A 15,283-nucleotide genomic window follows, 5' to 3' on the forward strand; every position below is an offset into this window, starting at 1 on the left:
TGTTATGTCGCCTTTCCGACGGTATTACATGGTTAAATCAGGGGATTTTGTTGAATGAAAAAATTGTTGGGAAGTGTCACTTGGGAAATTTAGTTTGACACATAGTACTTCATTCTTTAAAACGTTTGAGAATATCTTTTCTTCAAAGAACAGCCACAATGCAAAGTGTTCCTAAGAACAACACATGGTAAAGTGTTCATTAACTTTACACAGGGAAACTATAAAATCTGAGAGCAGAGATTATTTCACACCACTGGCAAGTCGAACAAAGACACGATGGTCTGAGTTGGTTGATGGGATAGCGGGACTTTACCCTGCGTTCCTGTGGGAGTTTTGAGTCCGAACCACAAGCCAGTATGTCTCGGGACATTGGCCTGAGTCCGGCCTATCTTGGAATTTCTGTCTTTCACTCATGCAGTGACTACTCGGTTCATGCTGGGTTTCATAAAAATGCTTTCATTGAAGCCCTTTCATGGTTTTAAGAGTTCCTCTCTATGGAGTCTATCAGCGATGAAAGGCGACGACAAAATGTACTGGCATGGTTACAGCAAATAATGTAGGCATGCAGGAGGAAAACAAACACTGAGGAAAAAGTGGACTGAAAAAGATCTGTTGTGTTGTCTGAATAACCGGGTGAGAAATATGTCGTAAAAACAACTTAATGATATGGGAATTTAGCCAATTGTCTGTGCCTGATTAGCACTACTGGCATTATGCCAACATGCCAATGTTTTGTCCAAGTTTTCCAGTCAAGAAATTAGTATTAGTATTCAAATGTTTCTGCCGCATTTTACTTTCTTTATCATATTATCACCTTATAAAGTTGATATTGGTGAAGTGTTAGCACACATCAAACAAACATGCAACAACTTTTGATGGAGGGTCTGTATTTTTTTTTAACTTGTTAGACACAGAGAAGATTGAAAAAAATGTAAGTTGTGGACCATGAAAACAAAACAATTCGCTAAAAGTCTCTAAAATGCTTAATAGAGTTAAGATGGAATGAAGTTTGGATATAATTCTCTGTTTGTTGCTTCAAGTGACTCCTGTCATATGACACATAATCATCTGATTCCATTGCTGGTATTAAAATATTGATCTTTGCAGCTTTAAGTTTTCCATGTCATTACTGCCTATATACAAAGAACTAACTAAAATGATCATTCAAACAAATTATTTCATTTGATTTTAAATTTGAGTAGCTTTGTTCAAAGAAGAAACACCTTCAGGATAATCAGACACATTTTACTATCCAAAATCTAATTTAATTATAAAAACAATCAAGATTATCATGATACATCAATAAAACAAGATATCATATACTTTAAATAAACTGTAACCTAATGTAAAATCATCTAAAGTATATGTGAAATACAGTAATTTATATCTCAAATGTACACACTATGCTTTTTATGAAACCTAAGTTAACAAGTGTCTTTGAATGTATGTACAATTCAGTTTATTTCCACACCAAGCATACATTATGCAATTGATCTGGTAAACACACATCATATTACTATTTAATTACACTTTAGCCATAGAGTTATAAAAGTGGATACATACATATCTTATTTTTAGTAACCATGGAAATCAACCGCCATTACTGTACATATCAAAAACTGTACATACAATTTAGGATAAACAATATTTGAATATTAAAGGGAAATACTGAATAGCCACAGGAAGTACAGGAATTTTTTAAAGTTTGAAGTCCCTTCAACTTTCACAAAATGCACAGCAGGTGGCAGCAACACACCGTTTTTTACTCTGCGATGTAGGAGGCAGCGGAAACGTGCTGCCACTCAAACACTCAGCGTGACAACATACACTCATTATATACAAGGTATAAACAAATAACCATTGAAATATAGTTTAAGGAAGACATGACCGCTCATGCATGATATAAACAGTTCAATAGGTCACTCAGAGTGCCACATCCCTCAAGAATAAGTACCACTTAGTTTGCATTAGTAACGACCCTATTTACATGACGAGGGTTGATTTATTAGAAAGTGGACATGCTGCCATGCAGCCTCTATGTCCAAAACTCTCCTTCAGTGTGTAGTTTATCAATTTGACCAAACTTCACGTGAGAATATGAAAGATGAAGGTAAGCAGCAGACACCTTAAATTTCACGACAAGTTGAAGCTCATCAAACCAGAGCCTAAAAGGTCACAGGTTGTTTTTTAGAAGTCTGAGCAGATTCCAAAACCAGGTCCCGTTCAGTCTGAGTCCATACTTACACCAAAGCAAATCAAGTCCAACTAAAACCAAAACAGGCAAAATCACCTAATAAATCAATCCAATGTAAAAAAAAATAAAATTAAAAAAAAGGAGCAAAAAAAAGACTGAAAAAGCTTATTAAGGATCAATGGAAGCTTGATCTGCCTGTAGGAGCTCTGTCCTAAACCTTTCACCATCCAGCTAGTCAACACAGAGAATAACAAACACAGGTTTCTTTAAGGGCACTTCCTCATTTTGAAAGAGTGGAGAAAATGAATGAAAGCGGACGAAAAGACATCTATGAAAATTATTAGAAAAGCAGGAAAAACTTAAGGCAGCGTCCAATCATGGCAGAGACCAAACAAGTCCAAGAGTTCAGAAAAAAGTTATTCAGACTCTCGGTTGTCCTAACTGGGTCTCAGCACAACTTTCCTTCCATCTGACATGTGCCTTCCTGCAACATGACGAGTCTACATTGACGTCGTCCTCACTGTCTCTCATCTTCATTGATCACGGCTTCTGGTGGCCCGCGTGGGTCCTTCCCTACCGACAGGCGCATGTGTCCACAGACATGCCGGGATAAACCTTCAGCACCATGTTCCTGCTCGGGTCAAGGAAGAGAACGCTGAGGGGACGCATCTTGTCTGGAACGCAGCACGGTTCAGGGACGCCGGGGACGATTCCCACGGCTCTGACGATGCTCTGGATGGTGGCGTGATTGGACGGACGCGCCAGCTGAGGAAGGGAGAAGTGGGCAAAAGTGAATTAATACTACAACGATTGAACGAGAACGACTTCTTTTCGAACGCCTTGAAATAAAGGCGAATATTGAACATTTTTCATGTTCTCTTTGGGGTTTTTATGTGCCTGCTTTTTAGGAAAAGAAAAAAAAAAAGAAATTTCCCCTCGGGGATTAATAAAGTGTATAAAATCAAAAATCAAATCAAAATCAAAAGACGTCACGTTTTAACATCACACTTGTGTACGTTGCATTTTCGACCGTGATTGGCTTCCAAACTAGTTCTGATTTAATTACATCATGCTTGAACGTACATGTTTAAAACTATGAGAAACGTTCCCCCCCTCAACAGATGATTGCAAAACAACCTTCTTGTGATGTTAAGTCCAAGTTTTCTGTGGCTCACCTTTGGTATGGGGAATCCACAGGTCCCTGCGCAGTAGTAGGCATCGAAGGACTTCGGCGCCAACACCCACTCGCTCCAGCCGATGTCGGTGAAGTCCACCCTGAGATAGCGCCTGGAGCAAACCCTGGGCTCGCTCCACTGTCTCCTCCTGGCCTTCTTCATTGTCCTCTCATCAAAGCTCAGCACTTGGGGCTTACTCAGACCCCCACCGCTCACTTGGCCCTGTTTCCTTCCCGGTTTGACCGCAGTTTTGGCTTTTGCTGGGAAATACGTGTTCTGCCACAGTTCGTGGTTCTTCAAGGTGTTGAACTGGACCTCTGGGATGTCGTTGGTTTGGATCTGGAGATGAAGCTCCCTTCGGATCCTTGAAGCTGAAGCTGAGACAGACGTTTCCTCCCCTATCGCGGAAGGCCCATATCTCTGGAGCGAAAGGGACACGCTGTTCGGCTCATCAATAGCTTGATCGTCAGCGTATATCAACATATACGGCAGATTGGCTGGAGAGAGGCGCTCTTGGCCAGGAGGACTCCGCTGCTGCATGCGAGCCGCCCCAAACCCCATATCAAACTCCACCGTGACCACGAGCTCTTTGACATCCCTGGCATGTTTCACCACTGCAGTTACATCCTTTGTTTGCCAAGAGCCTTTCTTGAAAGGAGCCAGAGTTATGTTTCCCAGTGGTGTTGCAAAAACAGAGTTTGGGGATGATCCATAGAAGAGGAGCTGGGAGGAGGGAGGATGAGGATGCTGGAAGCCTCCGGATGGGTGGCGAGGCCTTCGGAAACGCCACGGCCTCTGGTGGTGGCGGGGCCGCTTGTGGAGAAAGTGGAAAGAGGCGGAGAGGACGAGCTCGGAGTTTTGGATGGAGGACAGGTTGAACTGGAACACTTCTTTGCCCTGTGAGATTCCTGGGGAATTTTTAAAAAATACAGTTAGAATAGAAATTAAAAGGTTAAAAGATTATTTTAATCCTGTCTTCAGTGCTTTTCCTAAATTCATTACAGCTTTGGACCGGAATTCATAAACAGTGATGCTTTCTAGTTCAACCATACAGATATAATGTTAAGAAGCCCTGAGGGAGCAGCTCTCTCTGAAATGAACAATAAAGACGAGTGAAGAGATCACGTTGCTGCCTTGAACCTTTTCCCCTCTCTTCTTTTTTTCTTCTTTATCGCTTCATTCTGGCACATTTGACTGAAGTGAATACCAGCTTCCAGTCTATCATCTGCCAAATCTTGCTCAATACATCTGACTGACATAAGCAGCAGTAGCAGCATGGAAAATATTAAGTGCCTGCCTCATGCATGAACAAAAACCTCATCCTAGATAGCTATACTCTTGAAGTTCAACCTTGTCTCCCGCACTTCCACCGCAGCCTGAAAGACAAACATTGGGTCGGTCCAGTAGGTCTGTCGTGGCGGCATATGGAAATGCTTATAGGAGAAAGAGCTCCTCTGAGGCTATTTGCAGTGCAGCCGGTGTCTGGGTGTGATAATAGGCTTTTGTCTAACACCTAGGCTGTTACAGCTACTGGGGAACTAACAGTCTAGGAGGCTTTAAGTCCTCCAGTTCAGTAAATCACAACACTGACGGAGCACGGAGGTGAAGACGTTTAGCCCAGAGGGGAGTGGGGAGGGACGGCTGGGTGATTGACAAAACACCTGCACTCAGGAAGTTTAGGATGAAATAATTAAGATCAGACCTTTTTTCAAGGTACTATTGTGGGTGTGTGTTTGGACTTTTCAAGTTGAATGCGTACTTTCTGTCTTAATAGTGTATGTTCAGTCTGTAAAAGGTCTTTTTGTGCTTGAAGTGTGCAAAAAAAAAAAAAATCTAACACATCCTCTAAAATGAGCCTTACAGTGGGAGCACAAAGCACTCCACATTCTATAAACTATTAAGTTTAATCTAAGGACAAATAGGAAATATTTAAAAAGTAATAAATATAATCTATTACCTATATATGCATGTTATCATTTTTTTCATTACTTCTGTAAATAAAAACTGCTTTTTGTTTATTTTGTGTTGGTTATGACATATTACAAATATGTATGTCACCTTTTTAATCAGGACACAATAACAGCGTGTCTAAATTCAAAGTAAATAAAGAAAACTACTTTTTTTCACTTATGTAGTCTATTTATTAAATGCCTAATCAATCTTAATTAGTCAACAAAACCAAAAACCTGAACGTCACTTTTGTAGTTCTGTTTCTCACTGTTGTTTTAAAATCCCAGACTGCTTAGACTGGATACCCTGGTTATGTTCAGTCCTTTTGTCAGTGGAAGAAATATAGTAGTCACTCACTCGGGACAGCTTTAAAACTTCTCACGGTGTTTCCTTCCCTCTGGCTCTCCGGCTCTTTACTGTACTTCTCGTACACTTTGAACATGTTGATGGAGACCATGTCCCGGTTCGCGCTGTCCTGCGTAAAGACGCGCTCCTCTACCGCCGGTGGGGCATCGGCACCGTCAAGACCCTCAGAAACGAGGTGAGCCCAGCTGCACTCCAGAATCACCAATAGATGCAGGATACGGAAAAGCCGATTCGCCATGGCTGAAGATGAGGAGGATGATTACATTCAAAAAGAAACTTCAGTCCGTGCGTCAAAGAAATGCACGCTTTCTATTTCTCGCTGGCTGATGCCCACCCACACTCCAAGCCGGTATCCAGGTAATCCGTGTCAGACTCGCACACCACGGTTCACGGTCTACAGCTGTTTCTACAATGGGAGGAGAACCGGGCAGGATGCATGCATGAGGCGCTGCTGCTGGATGACTGATGGTGACGCCTCGGAGCGCACAGCCAACGAGAGCCATGCAGCCCGGAGCTGCGTGTGATTGACTGGCAGCAAACTGTAGAGCTTCTCAAGACAGTAATAACTTCCACTGAAGATACATTTACAGTAAAGGTTAGACGTTATGCATCATTGTGGTACATTACAAACTTTCAGTGAGGCTAGAGCAGAAAGTTTGTAGAAAGATCAACAGTATGAAGTTACTGTGTTCTTTGCAGCTATGTAGTAGTTCTTAATCAACTCTGTTTGTAGCCATGCGAATACCTACAGTTTTATTTGGCTGTATTTATCTCTGGTGATTCTGCCTCCATGCCAATATAGCAGACGTGGCTGGAATTTCTTTTGTGGTGCTCTTATCATGGAAAAACTCTTCAAAAACCCACTGATTGCATTTTCACCATGAGGCAACCATGAAAGCCTGAAAAAGCTAGAAAGTGGCATAGCAAAATTCATCCACATTTCCTTGCCAAATGGCCAGAGCTAGATGTATTGATTACATGCATGATTGTGGCTGGCGAGCTATTGGCTAATAGACAGAAACGTATCAATGCTAAAGATACCGAACTTAGTTAAATTTTCTCTGTAGTTTGTGGTTAACTTTTTTCATTCCAAGTTTTGAAGGGAAAAACACAATAATCAGTCTGATCCTGTTAAAAAGCTTTGCTCGGTTATTTATATCATTAACTTATAACTGTCTCTACACTGGATCAACATCATCAAGAGTTTATACCATAGACTGAATATAAAAGGGAGCGTAGCTTCGGGGTTGGAAAAATTAGACTGATGCGAAGGGCCATAAACTGCAATACCGCGGGGGGCCACTTGGCATTAGCTCCAAAAAGCTTCTGGCTCAAGAGACTCCCATTCAAATGTCCTCATGAAATACAAAATCTAATTTTTTTTTTACCACAAGTAATCATTGTGTTGTTGGCTAAAGTCACTCCTTCTAATTCGTTTTCTGGCAGTCCACCTGAAAATAATCCTGTCATTAGTTTGAAATTAAGCCTCTAAAAGCCGTGTTCTTGATGTGATTGATTGACAGGCCTGTGGTGCACTCAGATATCCACCGTTCGATCCTCCCCAGAACATCCAAATATGGTCACTTCTGGCTCCAAACTGCTCTGCGCTAGCAAGATGATGATGGCCAAAATCTGAATTTCAGGTTTCGTAATCACAGTTCACAAACCAATGGGTGAAGTCACTGTTGTTTGCTGCTTGGTTTGTTCTCAAACAAAAGCAGATAAAGAAACCTGGATGGTGCAACACCTGCTAAAATTTTAAACTCTCCAGCCGTCCTTTCCTTCAAAGGTCAACAGTATCAAGACCACTTGCTTTGTGGAAGCAGAGTGGAGATTTCTGCCACAACTTGACAGACTTCCAAGTTGCACAGAGATGGTAAAAAGTTTGAAGGGGTTGAAACCCCAAGAACACTCGTGAACACTTGCAGTTGTTGGTAAAAAAAAAATATGTTGGTTGTTGTTCTTTATAGACGACAGTTTGCTTGCCAAAGATACAAATTTGCTCATCAGAGTTCAGAAAAGTTGAACTTCAAGCAAAAACATATACTTCACTTTTCCATACTTTGAGTGAACCCGCCGCTTAACATAAAATGATCAAAAAACGTCTTCAAACCCCTGTAAACTGAACTGAGGATGGTTATTCCAGACTGCTCATCAAGATGACCGACGAGCGTAAGGACAGGAACTCAACTGACTGATAGGCAGGCAAAAAAAAAAATCCCGCCTCAAGGTGAAACACTGTCATTGTGTTGCTTGACAGCTTCATTTAGTCAGACCTTAGCAGACAGCAGCACAAGAAGAACTGACTGACTTCTGCGTTTCTGATGCAGCACAATGGATTCCCTGTGAGAGACATGGCAGCAGGCTATTGCCACCATGGGTCAGCCAGCCATTAAAATACCTCCTACTGGTCCTGGGGGGGGAATCACAAGGCGCTCTTTGACACCACTGTGTCCTACATCAGAGATAAAGGACTGTGCTAGGACTGGGATCCCCTTCAGTAAAACATTGATGTGTTTAAAGGTCATGCTGCTTCAATGAAAGAGCCAGATAGCATCAGTCTCCTCCCAGGGAGTAATCAAAAGCTGTTATCACTCAGCGTGGGGTTGTGTAATTGGTTTTAATGAGGTTAGTTAGGTTTTTTTTTGTGCAAAGTAAATTGATGTAACATTGAGGAAGATGAGTTCTCTCACACCAAAAAGACTCAGAAACAATTTTTGTCCTCACAACAAAAAACACAAAAGCTTTAATCGTTTGATCAAACACTTAAAACAACTAAAGTTTTCCTGACAAGCAACGCCTTGTAATCACGCGAATAAGGACTCTTCACTCAGAAACAAAGGTGAGAGTCAGCCAAGGCTGGATTACCAATCGGCCCATTGGGATTTGGGGCCCTGAAAGTAGCTTCATGTTGTTATAGTGCCACAAAACTTCTGAAGAGGGAGGTCAGGGAAGATGAATGGGGGCACAAAGGGCACGACTCTGATATTGGAGACCAAGGTTCACATTCAATCTGTTACCAACAGCTGAAGGTGGGTTTCTTTACAAAATGACCACAATCTTTCTCTAACCTTAACCTGGTAGATTGAGCTACCAAGACTTAACCGAGCCTGCTGGCAGGGAAGAAAAGACAGACGTGGTTAGTTTTGGATGGCAGAGGCTAACGGTATTTTTTAGGTATGAGGACTTCAAATTGTTTATTCAGCAGAGAGAACTTTGCCTACATGTAGTTATATATGTGGTTGGTCTTGATTGAACTGATGTTTCATTCATTGCAATCTCTGGCTTGGTTGCCTGATCAACATTCAGGCCACTATCCAACATTTTTTAATCACCAAATCTAACTGTGAACTGTTTTTAATGTGTTTGTTTTTTTGTCAACTCTTGACTTCTTCAAGTACAATAACTGAAGGGAGAGAAAACTACCCTCTGGCATCAACTTCACTCATGTTATTCTGTTATCACAGAATCTAATCTTTTCTTATCCGCTGCCTTTGAGGTCATGATGTATGCCTTCTCACATTGACTACAAGGTTAACATTGTGCTCCTCTTTCTATGAACGCTGGTAGAAAGAAACAGAGGACTTTACTCATTTCTTCTGAGGAGCCTTTACCGGTGATGTTGTGACATTTTCTACTATCAAACTTTATTGCCAGCCAAAAGAACCGGGCTCCACATTGACTCCTCGCCACTGAGCCAGAACCGCCTCATGCACAGTGATTAGCCACAACTTCAAAGGTAATTTAAACCCCTATGAGTATTTGTCACACCCGCAGCAAACTTTGTAAGACCCCTCACTTAACAGCTTGCCTGCCATCGGAGAAGTAGAGAAAATGTCAGGGCGGACATTAAGAGGGACATGGCTCATAATTTACTGAATTGAAAACTGTTATATCCAATGAGCGTAAATTCTCAATGATCATAAAGTCACCTCATTATTGTGGATTTGCTGCCAGAGATCAAAGGACCGTGTCCAGGCTCTGTGTCCCACACACGTCAGCCTGGTTACCAGTAAAGCTGCTAAACAAAGTAGAGAGTGTAGAACCAGAGAGCGAACATAGAAAAACAGTCATTATTAGGCATTTTAGGACAAATATTAAATGGCTTGAGGTTTTATATCCCAGGAGAAGTTATTTTTGGAACTTGTTTTATGAATAAAACAGTGCAATAAAGGCCCAAACTGTAGTTTTACTTCTTTGTAACAGTTACGTAAAGGAATAGTTTGACTTTTCAGGAAATGGGCTTATTCACTTTCTCACCAAGTGTTACATTACAAGGCTGATACCAATCTGACATTTGTACAGTAAATACGAGAATCGGTAAGCTTAGCACACAGCTGGAAAGGATGCAGTGGTTTTTAAGGACATTATCCTATTCTAAAATAATAACACTCTGGTAACATGAAAACATTTGCTGCAGAAAACAGAAAAATAATTCGGGCATAATGTTCTGACAATGTTATGAAAGACGTTTCAAGAATGTTCACAAAATATTTTTAGAGATAAATATTTTAGTAAAGGTTACGCCCCCCCAAAAATGATAAAACACTGCATAATATTCACACAAAAATTAGTCAAGACGAGTAGTGAGGAGACAGCATGCTGAATGGGAGAAAAAAAAAAAAATCCACCTACTTACATCTCTAAAGTTTACAAATTAAAATGTTTTGCCTTATTTGTTTAATTTGTACAGTAACTGGGGTATAAAAATGTAAAGTTGGTTTTGCAGGGAGATTTTTTTTAGCTACGTGCAGTGACCTCCTTTCTTCGAGCTACGCTCGCTGTTTCTCTGCCTTTAGAGACTTCATGCAAAGCTAACCAGCTAGCTGCCTCTTTTTCAGCCATACAGATCATCATCGGATTTGTGCATCACCACAAGGCAACTCTTTTTTTTTTTATTGCATAACACTTTGTTTTGTAATGTACTTGTCGGAAAAGCGCTAAACAAATCAAGTTTGATTGATTGATAGATTTATTGATTGATTTTGGTGGTCAAAGGTCACGCTGCGACCCCACAAAACATGTTTGTGGCCATAATTAAAGAACGTATGTGCTAATTAGAAGAAAATTTCAAACAAATGTCCACACAGATAAAATGATAAGGTTATGATATTTTTTTTTTATCCGAAAGGTCGTGGGTCAACTTCACTGTGTGTTCTGATCCGTCAGCTATTGTCCTTCCCCATCCCTGTGTTTACGGTTCCCCCCTTTTCCTCACGTGTCTGTCTGTGTTTGTTTCATGTTGTCCGTCTCCTTGGCGCTAAGCTCCTCCCCTTTCTGATTTCACCTTCACTCCACCTGCCGTTGATGACCTGCCACACACCCGGATGTTATCTCCTCATCAGCCTTCCTCTGCTTAAATACTCCTGCAGTTGCTCAGCGCCAGATTGTTTGGTCACCTCACGTTGTGACTACTTTGAGTCGGCCGCCTGGAGTTTCTAAGAAAAGTCTTTTGTTTTGAGCTCTGTCTGACCCACGTTCTCGTTTGTGCTCATTGAGTCCTGCATCTGGGTCCCGTCATGTCTGTCTACCTAACACTATGATATCATAATGGTCAGCAAAACACCATTTTTTTTTTACCATTTTTTTTTTTTTTTAACACCATAACAAAAAAGAAGACTGTGGCACACCTTGAGGAAATTTCTTGGCACAAATGTTCAGTCGGACTTGAAATTGTTTTGGTGGACAAAAGTCAAGTGTGCTGTGACTTCATGTCTGTTGCATTCTTGTGAATGAGATATATCGGGAACGCCTGGAGGGAATTTCATTACATCTGGCGAAAACATCCGATAGGAGTCAAGGATACAGCTCATTAAGAACAACACAGTGAAAAAAAGGCAAGTCAAATCTATTTTATTTATACATCCCTAAAAACGTATTCAATACCTTTTTATTAAAGATCGGCAAAGCCTTCACTACATACGTTATTATACGGGCAGATATGGACGTGAACTGCATCTTGACTGATACCACAGGGCGGGAAGTCTAGTTTCAGTAACACGGTAAGTAATAAATGTACAGTAATAGAACTACCAGACCAACAAGCAGGCCAAAATTCACATCCTCTATTACACACCGAGATCCATTTAACATTTTTCATTTGTATGACATCATGGATGAGTCACCTCTCCGCCACCTCCTCCCCCTTCTCCTCCTCCCCCTCCTCCTCCTCATCATCCTCCTTTGCAGGGTGAAATTGAAGTGTAGCCCCCCAAAATATGCTCTCATTCACCGAATATTTGCCTGGGGTGCTCATCAGGACAGGGGAGGAGGACAGACGAGCCCACCATGTTTCTTTTGGCCTGGGACCCCCCCCCCCCCCCCCCCTCTCCTCCTTTTGACTTGTTTTCATACTGCTGGCTGCAGCTGAATGACCATTCATGCTCGCTGATGCTGGATGTGGACGCTTGTGTTTGAGTGTGTGAGAGTCTGAGGGGCATGACATCCCTTCATCTTAATGTCTGCCAAGCCACACGCACACACACGGACACACACACACACGGACACACACACACACACACACACGGACACACACACACCATGCCCCAATCCACTCTGGATTCGGTGCCATACCTCCCTCATAGAGAGCCACACTGTCATGCCACTTCAGCTCACATCAACATCACTCAAACAAGAATGACAGGTCCACAAACACACATACTCACACACCCCTCTGGCTCTCTCCGGGAGATATCCGGTTGTCTCATGCATTAGAAGTAGCTGCAGCGGTGCCAGCCGAAAGAGGAATGTCTGCTGGAGTCAGAAGGGAAACTTGCGCATGACAAATTTATGACTGCAAATCATTGCAATTTGCCAGATTTTATGGTGAAAAAATAACAACCGACATATGAGGAGAATTAGACGGTATTTATTCATTTCTGCAGCACCTGGGCAGCTTGCTGACAGAAGAGTCATCGGCATCGTGTGTGTGTTTTCTATGAGGTCTGTGTCATGCAGCGATCGACGAAAAGGCGTAGAGCATGTGTGTGCCTCTCTACGTAGCCAGAAAATAGATTTTATGTGCGTTTGAGTGCTGTACTGTACGTTCTGTAGTGTGCAACAATGTACTGCGACTTCCATCCATCCATTATCTATACCTGCTTTATCCTGAACAGGGTCACGGGGGGGGGGGGGGGGCTGGAGCCTATCGCAGCTCACTTTGGGTGAAGGCAGCGTACACCCTGGACAGGTTGCCAGCCCATCACAGGGCCAACACAGAAAGACCGATAGAAACAGACACACACGCTCACATTCACACCATCGGGCAATTTAGAATCAATAACTAAGCTGACATGCATGTTTTTGGATGTTGGGAGGAAGGCAGAGTACCCGGAGAGAACCCGTGCAGGCACAGGCACATGTAAACTCCACAGAGAGGGTCTCGGCCCAGTTAAGGTTCAAACCACTGACTGTTCTTCCCACTCTGAAAAATGAGGCCGATGCAGAAGTGCCTTAAGCTGCAATACCACCGGGTGCCACTAGAGGTCGGCTCCAAAAAGCCTCCGGCTCCATAGACTCCCATTCAACTAGTCTCTAAAAATTCTCGGTCAATAAAATTTCTCCACGAGTTATCTCTGTTTTGTTAGCTAAAGTCGCTCCTTATGATTAGTTTTCTGGCGGTCCATCTGAAAATAATTCCGTCATTAATTAGAGAATAAGAACTAATGAACTAAATAAAAACTGTGTTTTTGGGGGCGAGTCTGTTTGTTTGACAGGCCTGTGGTGCAGTCAGATTACGGTCGGGGCGTAGTATCGCCGGGTTTCTAATCAGATCGTGTCCAATCCACCGCCCGCTGCCCCCCAGCTCGCCCAAATATGGTCACTACCGGCTCCAAACCACTCTGGACTAGCAAGATGGCGCCGGCCAAAACCCAAACTTGAGGCCTTGTAACGGCCGTTCACAAACCAACGGGTGACGTCACTGTTGGTTGCCACGTGGAACCTTCTTCTTGTGCACTCATGTTATACAATTTATGTCATATAATCTGACACAGTTTAGTGATGATGTATTTTTAAAATCAGCCCGAGACATGATCAGAACACAAAATCGAACATAGACTACCAGTGGCTAATTGACTAGATCCCAGTTGGATGTGAACTGTTCACACAACTTGTGCTGCCAGAAAAAGCCTCTAAACGGTGTGTTTAAATTCCCAGAAATCCCCCACAGGTTCCCTGAAGTGTGGTGGCTTCTCTCTCTCGGCCTCCCCGCTGCTCGCGTCCCTCGATAGATGTCAGCTTGACCTCGTGCCACGGGGCTGTCAGAGCCACACATAAGGACCCGCTCATTTATCATCCCACTGCAGACAACGGGGCTGACGACTAACCGAGGTAATGAGCTGCTCTCGGGCTGCACAAGGGCTTCCCTCCCGAGATCCAACTAAGCATGTGCAGAATCCAAAACCACAAGAACCCCAACAAAACCCCACACAGCACCACCCGATGCGGCTCCACGCAGACAAGGCCAGCAATCAGCGTGATGGATTTCAGCCCTGACACGCTTTTCCTCAAGCGGTCCAATTAGGAAAATACTTTTGTGGGTTTCTTTTTTTTTTTTTAACAAAGTGAAGTTCTCATTGTGTATTACTGTCTGATCAAGCGGTTGATGTGCTGGTGAGGCCAGAAGATGGATTGACTCTAAGGAGGAAATTTAGTTTCATTATGGTTACGAACAAGAAGTTGTGGAAATCCCTTTACACAACAGGAAAGTGAGAAACCGGATCAAACCAGAGTGTTGAATTTAAAAACCAAAGACAGATAAGCGCAAAAAGGCTTGAAAACTTCTGAGACGTACTTTTGAAAAACAAGTTTCCGTGTTTTCCAACAGCAGATTTCCACTCTGAAGTTTGAGGGACGCACTCAGACGCTCACTAATCATAAGAAAACATGTCGTGAGGAGCCTTTGTAACTGGGGCCCAAACCTTAGAGTCTAAGTCAGGCTGTGACGGTGTGACGGATGAGACCGAATGTCTCCCTGGAGAAGAGCCCTCATTAGTAAATGATAATCATTCTCCTCCAGTGTTGTCAGGGCTGCAATTTTCTCTAAGCAAGTTGTTTTGGCGATTCCTCCTCAGAGGGCCCCGTCTGAGAACAATCATCCACGACGTGTTTGTCAGTTATTTGAAAAATTGACAACGATCTCAAATTGCACCAATTATTCACATCTCGGGCTCCTGGACCAGCTGGATTTTAAAAGCCAGCCGTGATTGCAGATCTGTCGCTGCCAGTGGGAATGGCTCGCAGCACCAGGCGATTTCACACTCGTACTTGGCTTCGTCTTGAAAACCACCTCCACGCTACGCTGCTGAGATGAAGGAAGATTGAGGCTGACAAAGCATGTAAACTACATCTTTCCATGTTGCTAAGTACAACAATAACTTGTCTTTGTATATTATACATATTCATATTAATATTTGTTGATGTTTCCTGGGAAGGATAATCTCATCTGCATCATTGGCAGCCTGGTTTAGGTAACAACAATGAAAGATTATACATTTGTGTGCAGATTAATGAATCATGAGCTCAGAGAAAAAGTACATTTCATTTTAGATTTCTTTATCTGTGAAATATTTGTGTACACCATTTACTAACTCATGAC

General features: G+C 42.5%; 1 protein-coding gene across 1 annotated transcript; it reads right to left on the reverse strand.

The window, feature by feature from the left end:
* Window positions 1-1,224: 1,224 nt before the first annotated feature.
* LOC138202247 (growth/differentiation factor 10) lies at window positions 1,225-6,146 on the reverse strand. Its single transcript, XM_069156115.1, has 3 exons — window positions 5,677-6,146; window positions 3,370-4,277; window positions 1,225-2,959 (listed from the first exon to the last, which is right to left on the reverse strand). The coding sequence occupies exons 1-3, from the start codon at window positions 5,921-5,923 to the stop codon at window positions 2,768-2,770; spliced, it is 1,347 nt and encodes a 448-aa protein (XP_069012216.1). The 5' UTR covers window positions 5,924-6,146; the 3' UTR covers window positions 1,225-2,767.
* Window positions 6,147-15,283: the final 9,137 nt, after the last annotated feature.

The sequence above is a fragment of the Embiotoca jacksoni genome, unplaced genomic scaffold (genome assembly GCF_022577435.1).
Source record: "Embiotoca jacksoni isolate LCO1_2020_lvr unplaced genomic scaffold, fEmbJac1.0.p SCAF_20, whole genome shotgun sequence".
In the NCBI taxonomy this organism is placed as follows: domain Eukaryota; kingdom Metazoa; phylum Chordata; class Actinopteri; family Embiotocidae; genus Embiotoca; species Embiotoca jacksoni.

Excerpts from the sequence above, each read along its gene's own strand:
- LOC138202247 (XM_069156115.1), bottom strand. The coding sequence starts at position 5,923 with ATGGCGAATCGGCTTTTCCGTATCCTGCATCTATTGGTGATTCTGGAG. Across the intron at positions 4,278-5,676 it reads AAGTTTTAAAGCTGTCCCGA|GAATCTCACAGGGCAAAGAA; the intron begins GTGAGTGACTAC and ends AAAATTCCCCAG. Across the intron at positions 2,960-3,369 it reads GTGGATTCCCCATACCAAAG|CTGGCGCGTCCGTCCAATCA; the intron begins GTGAGCCACAGA and ends TCCCTTCCTCAG.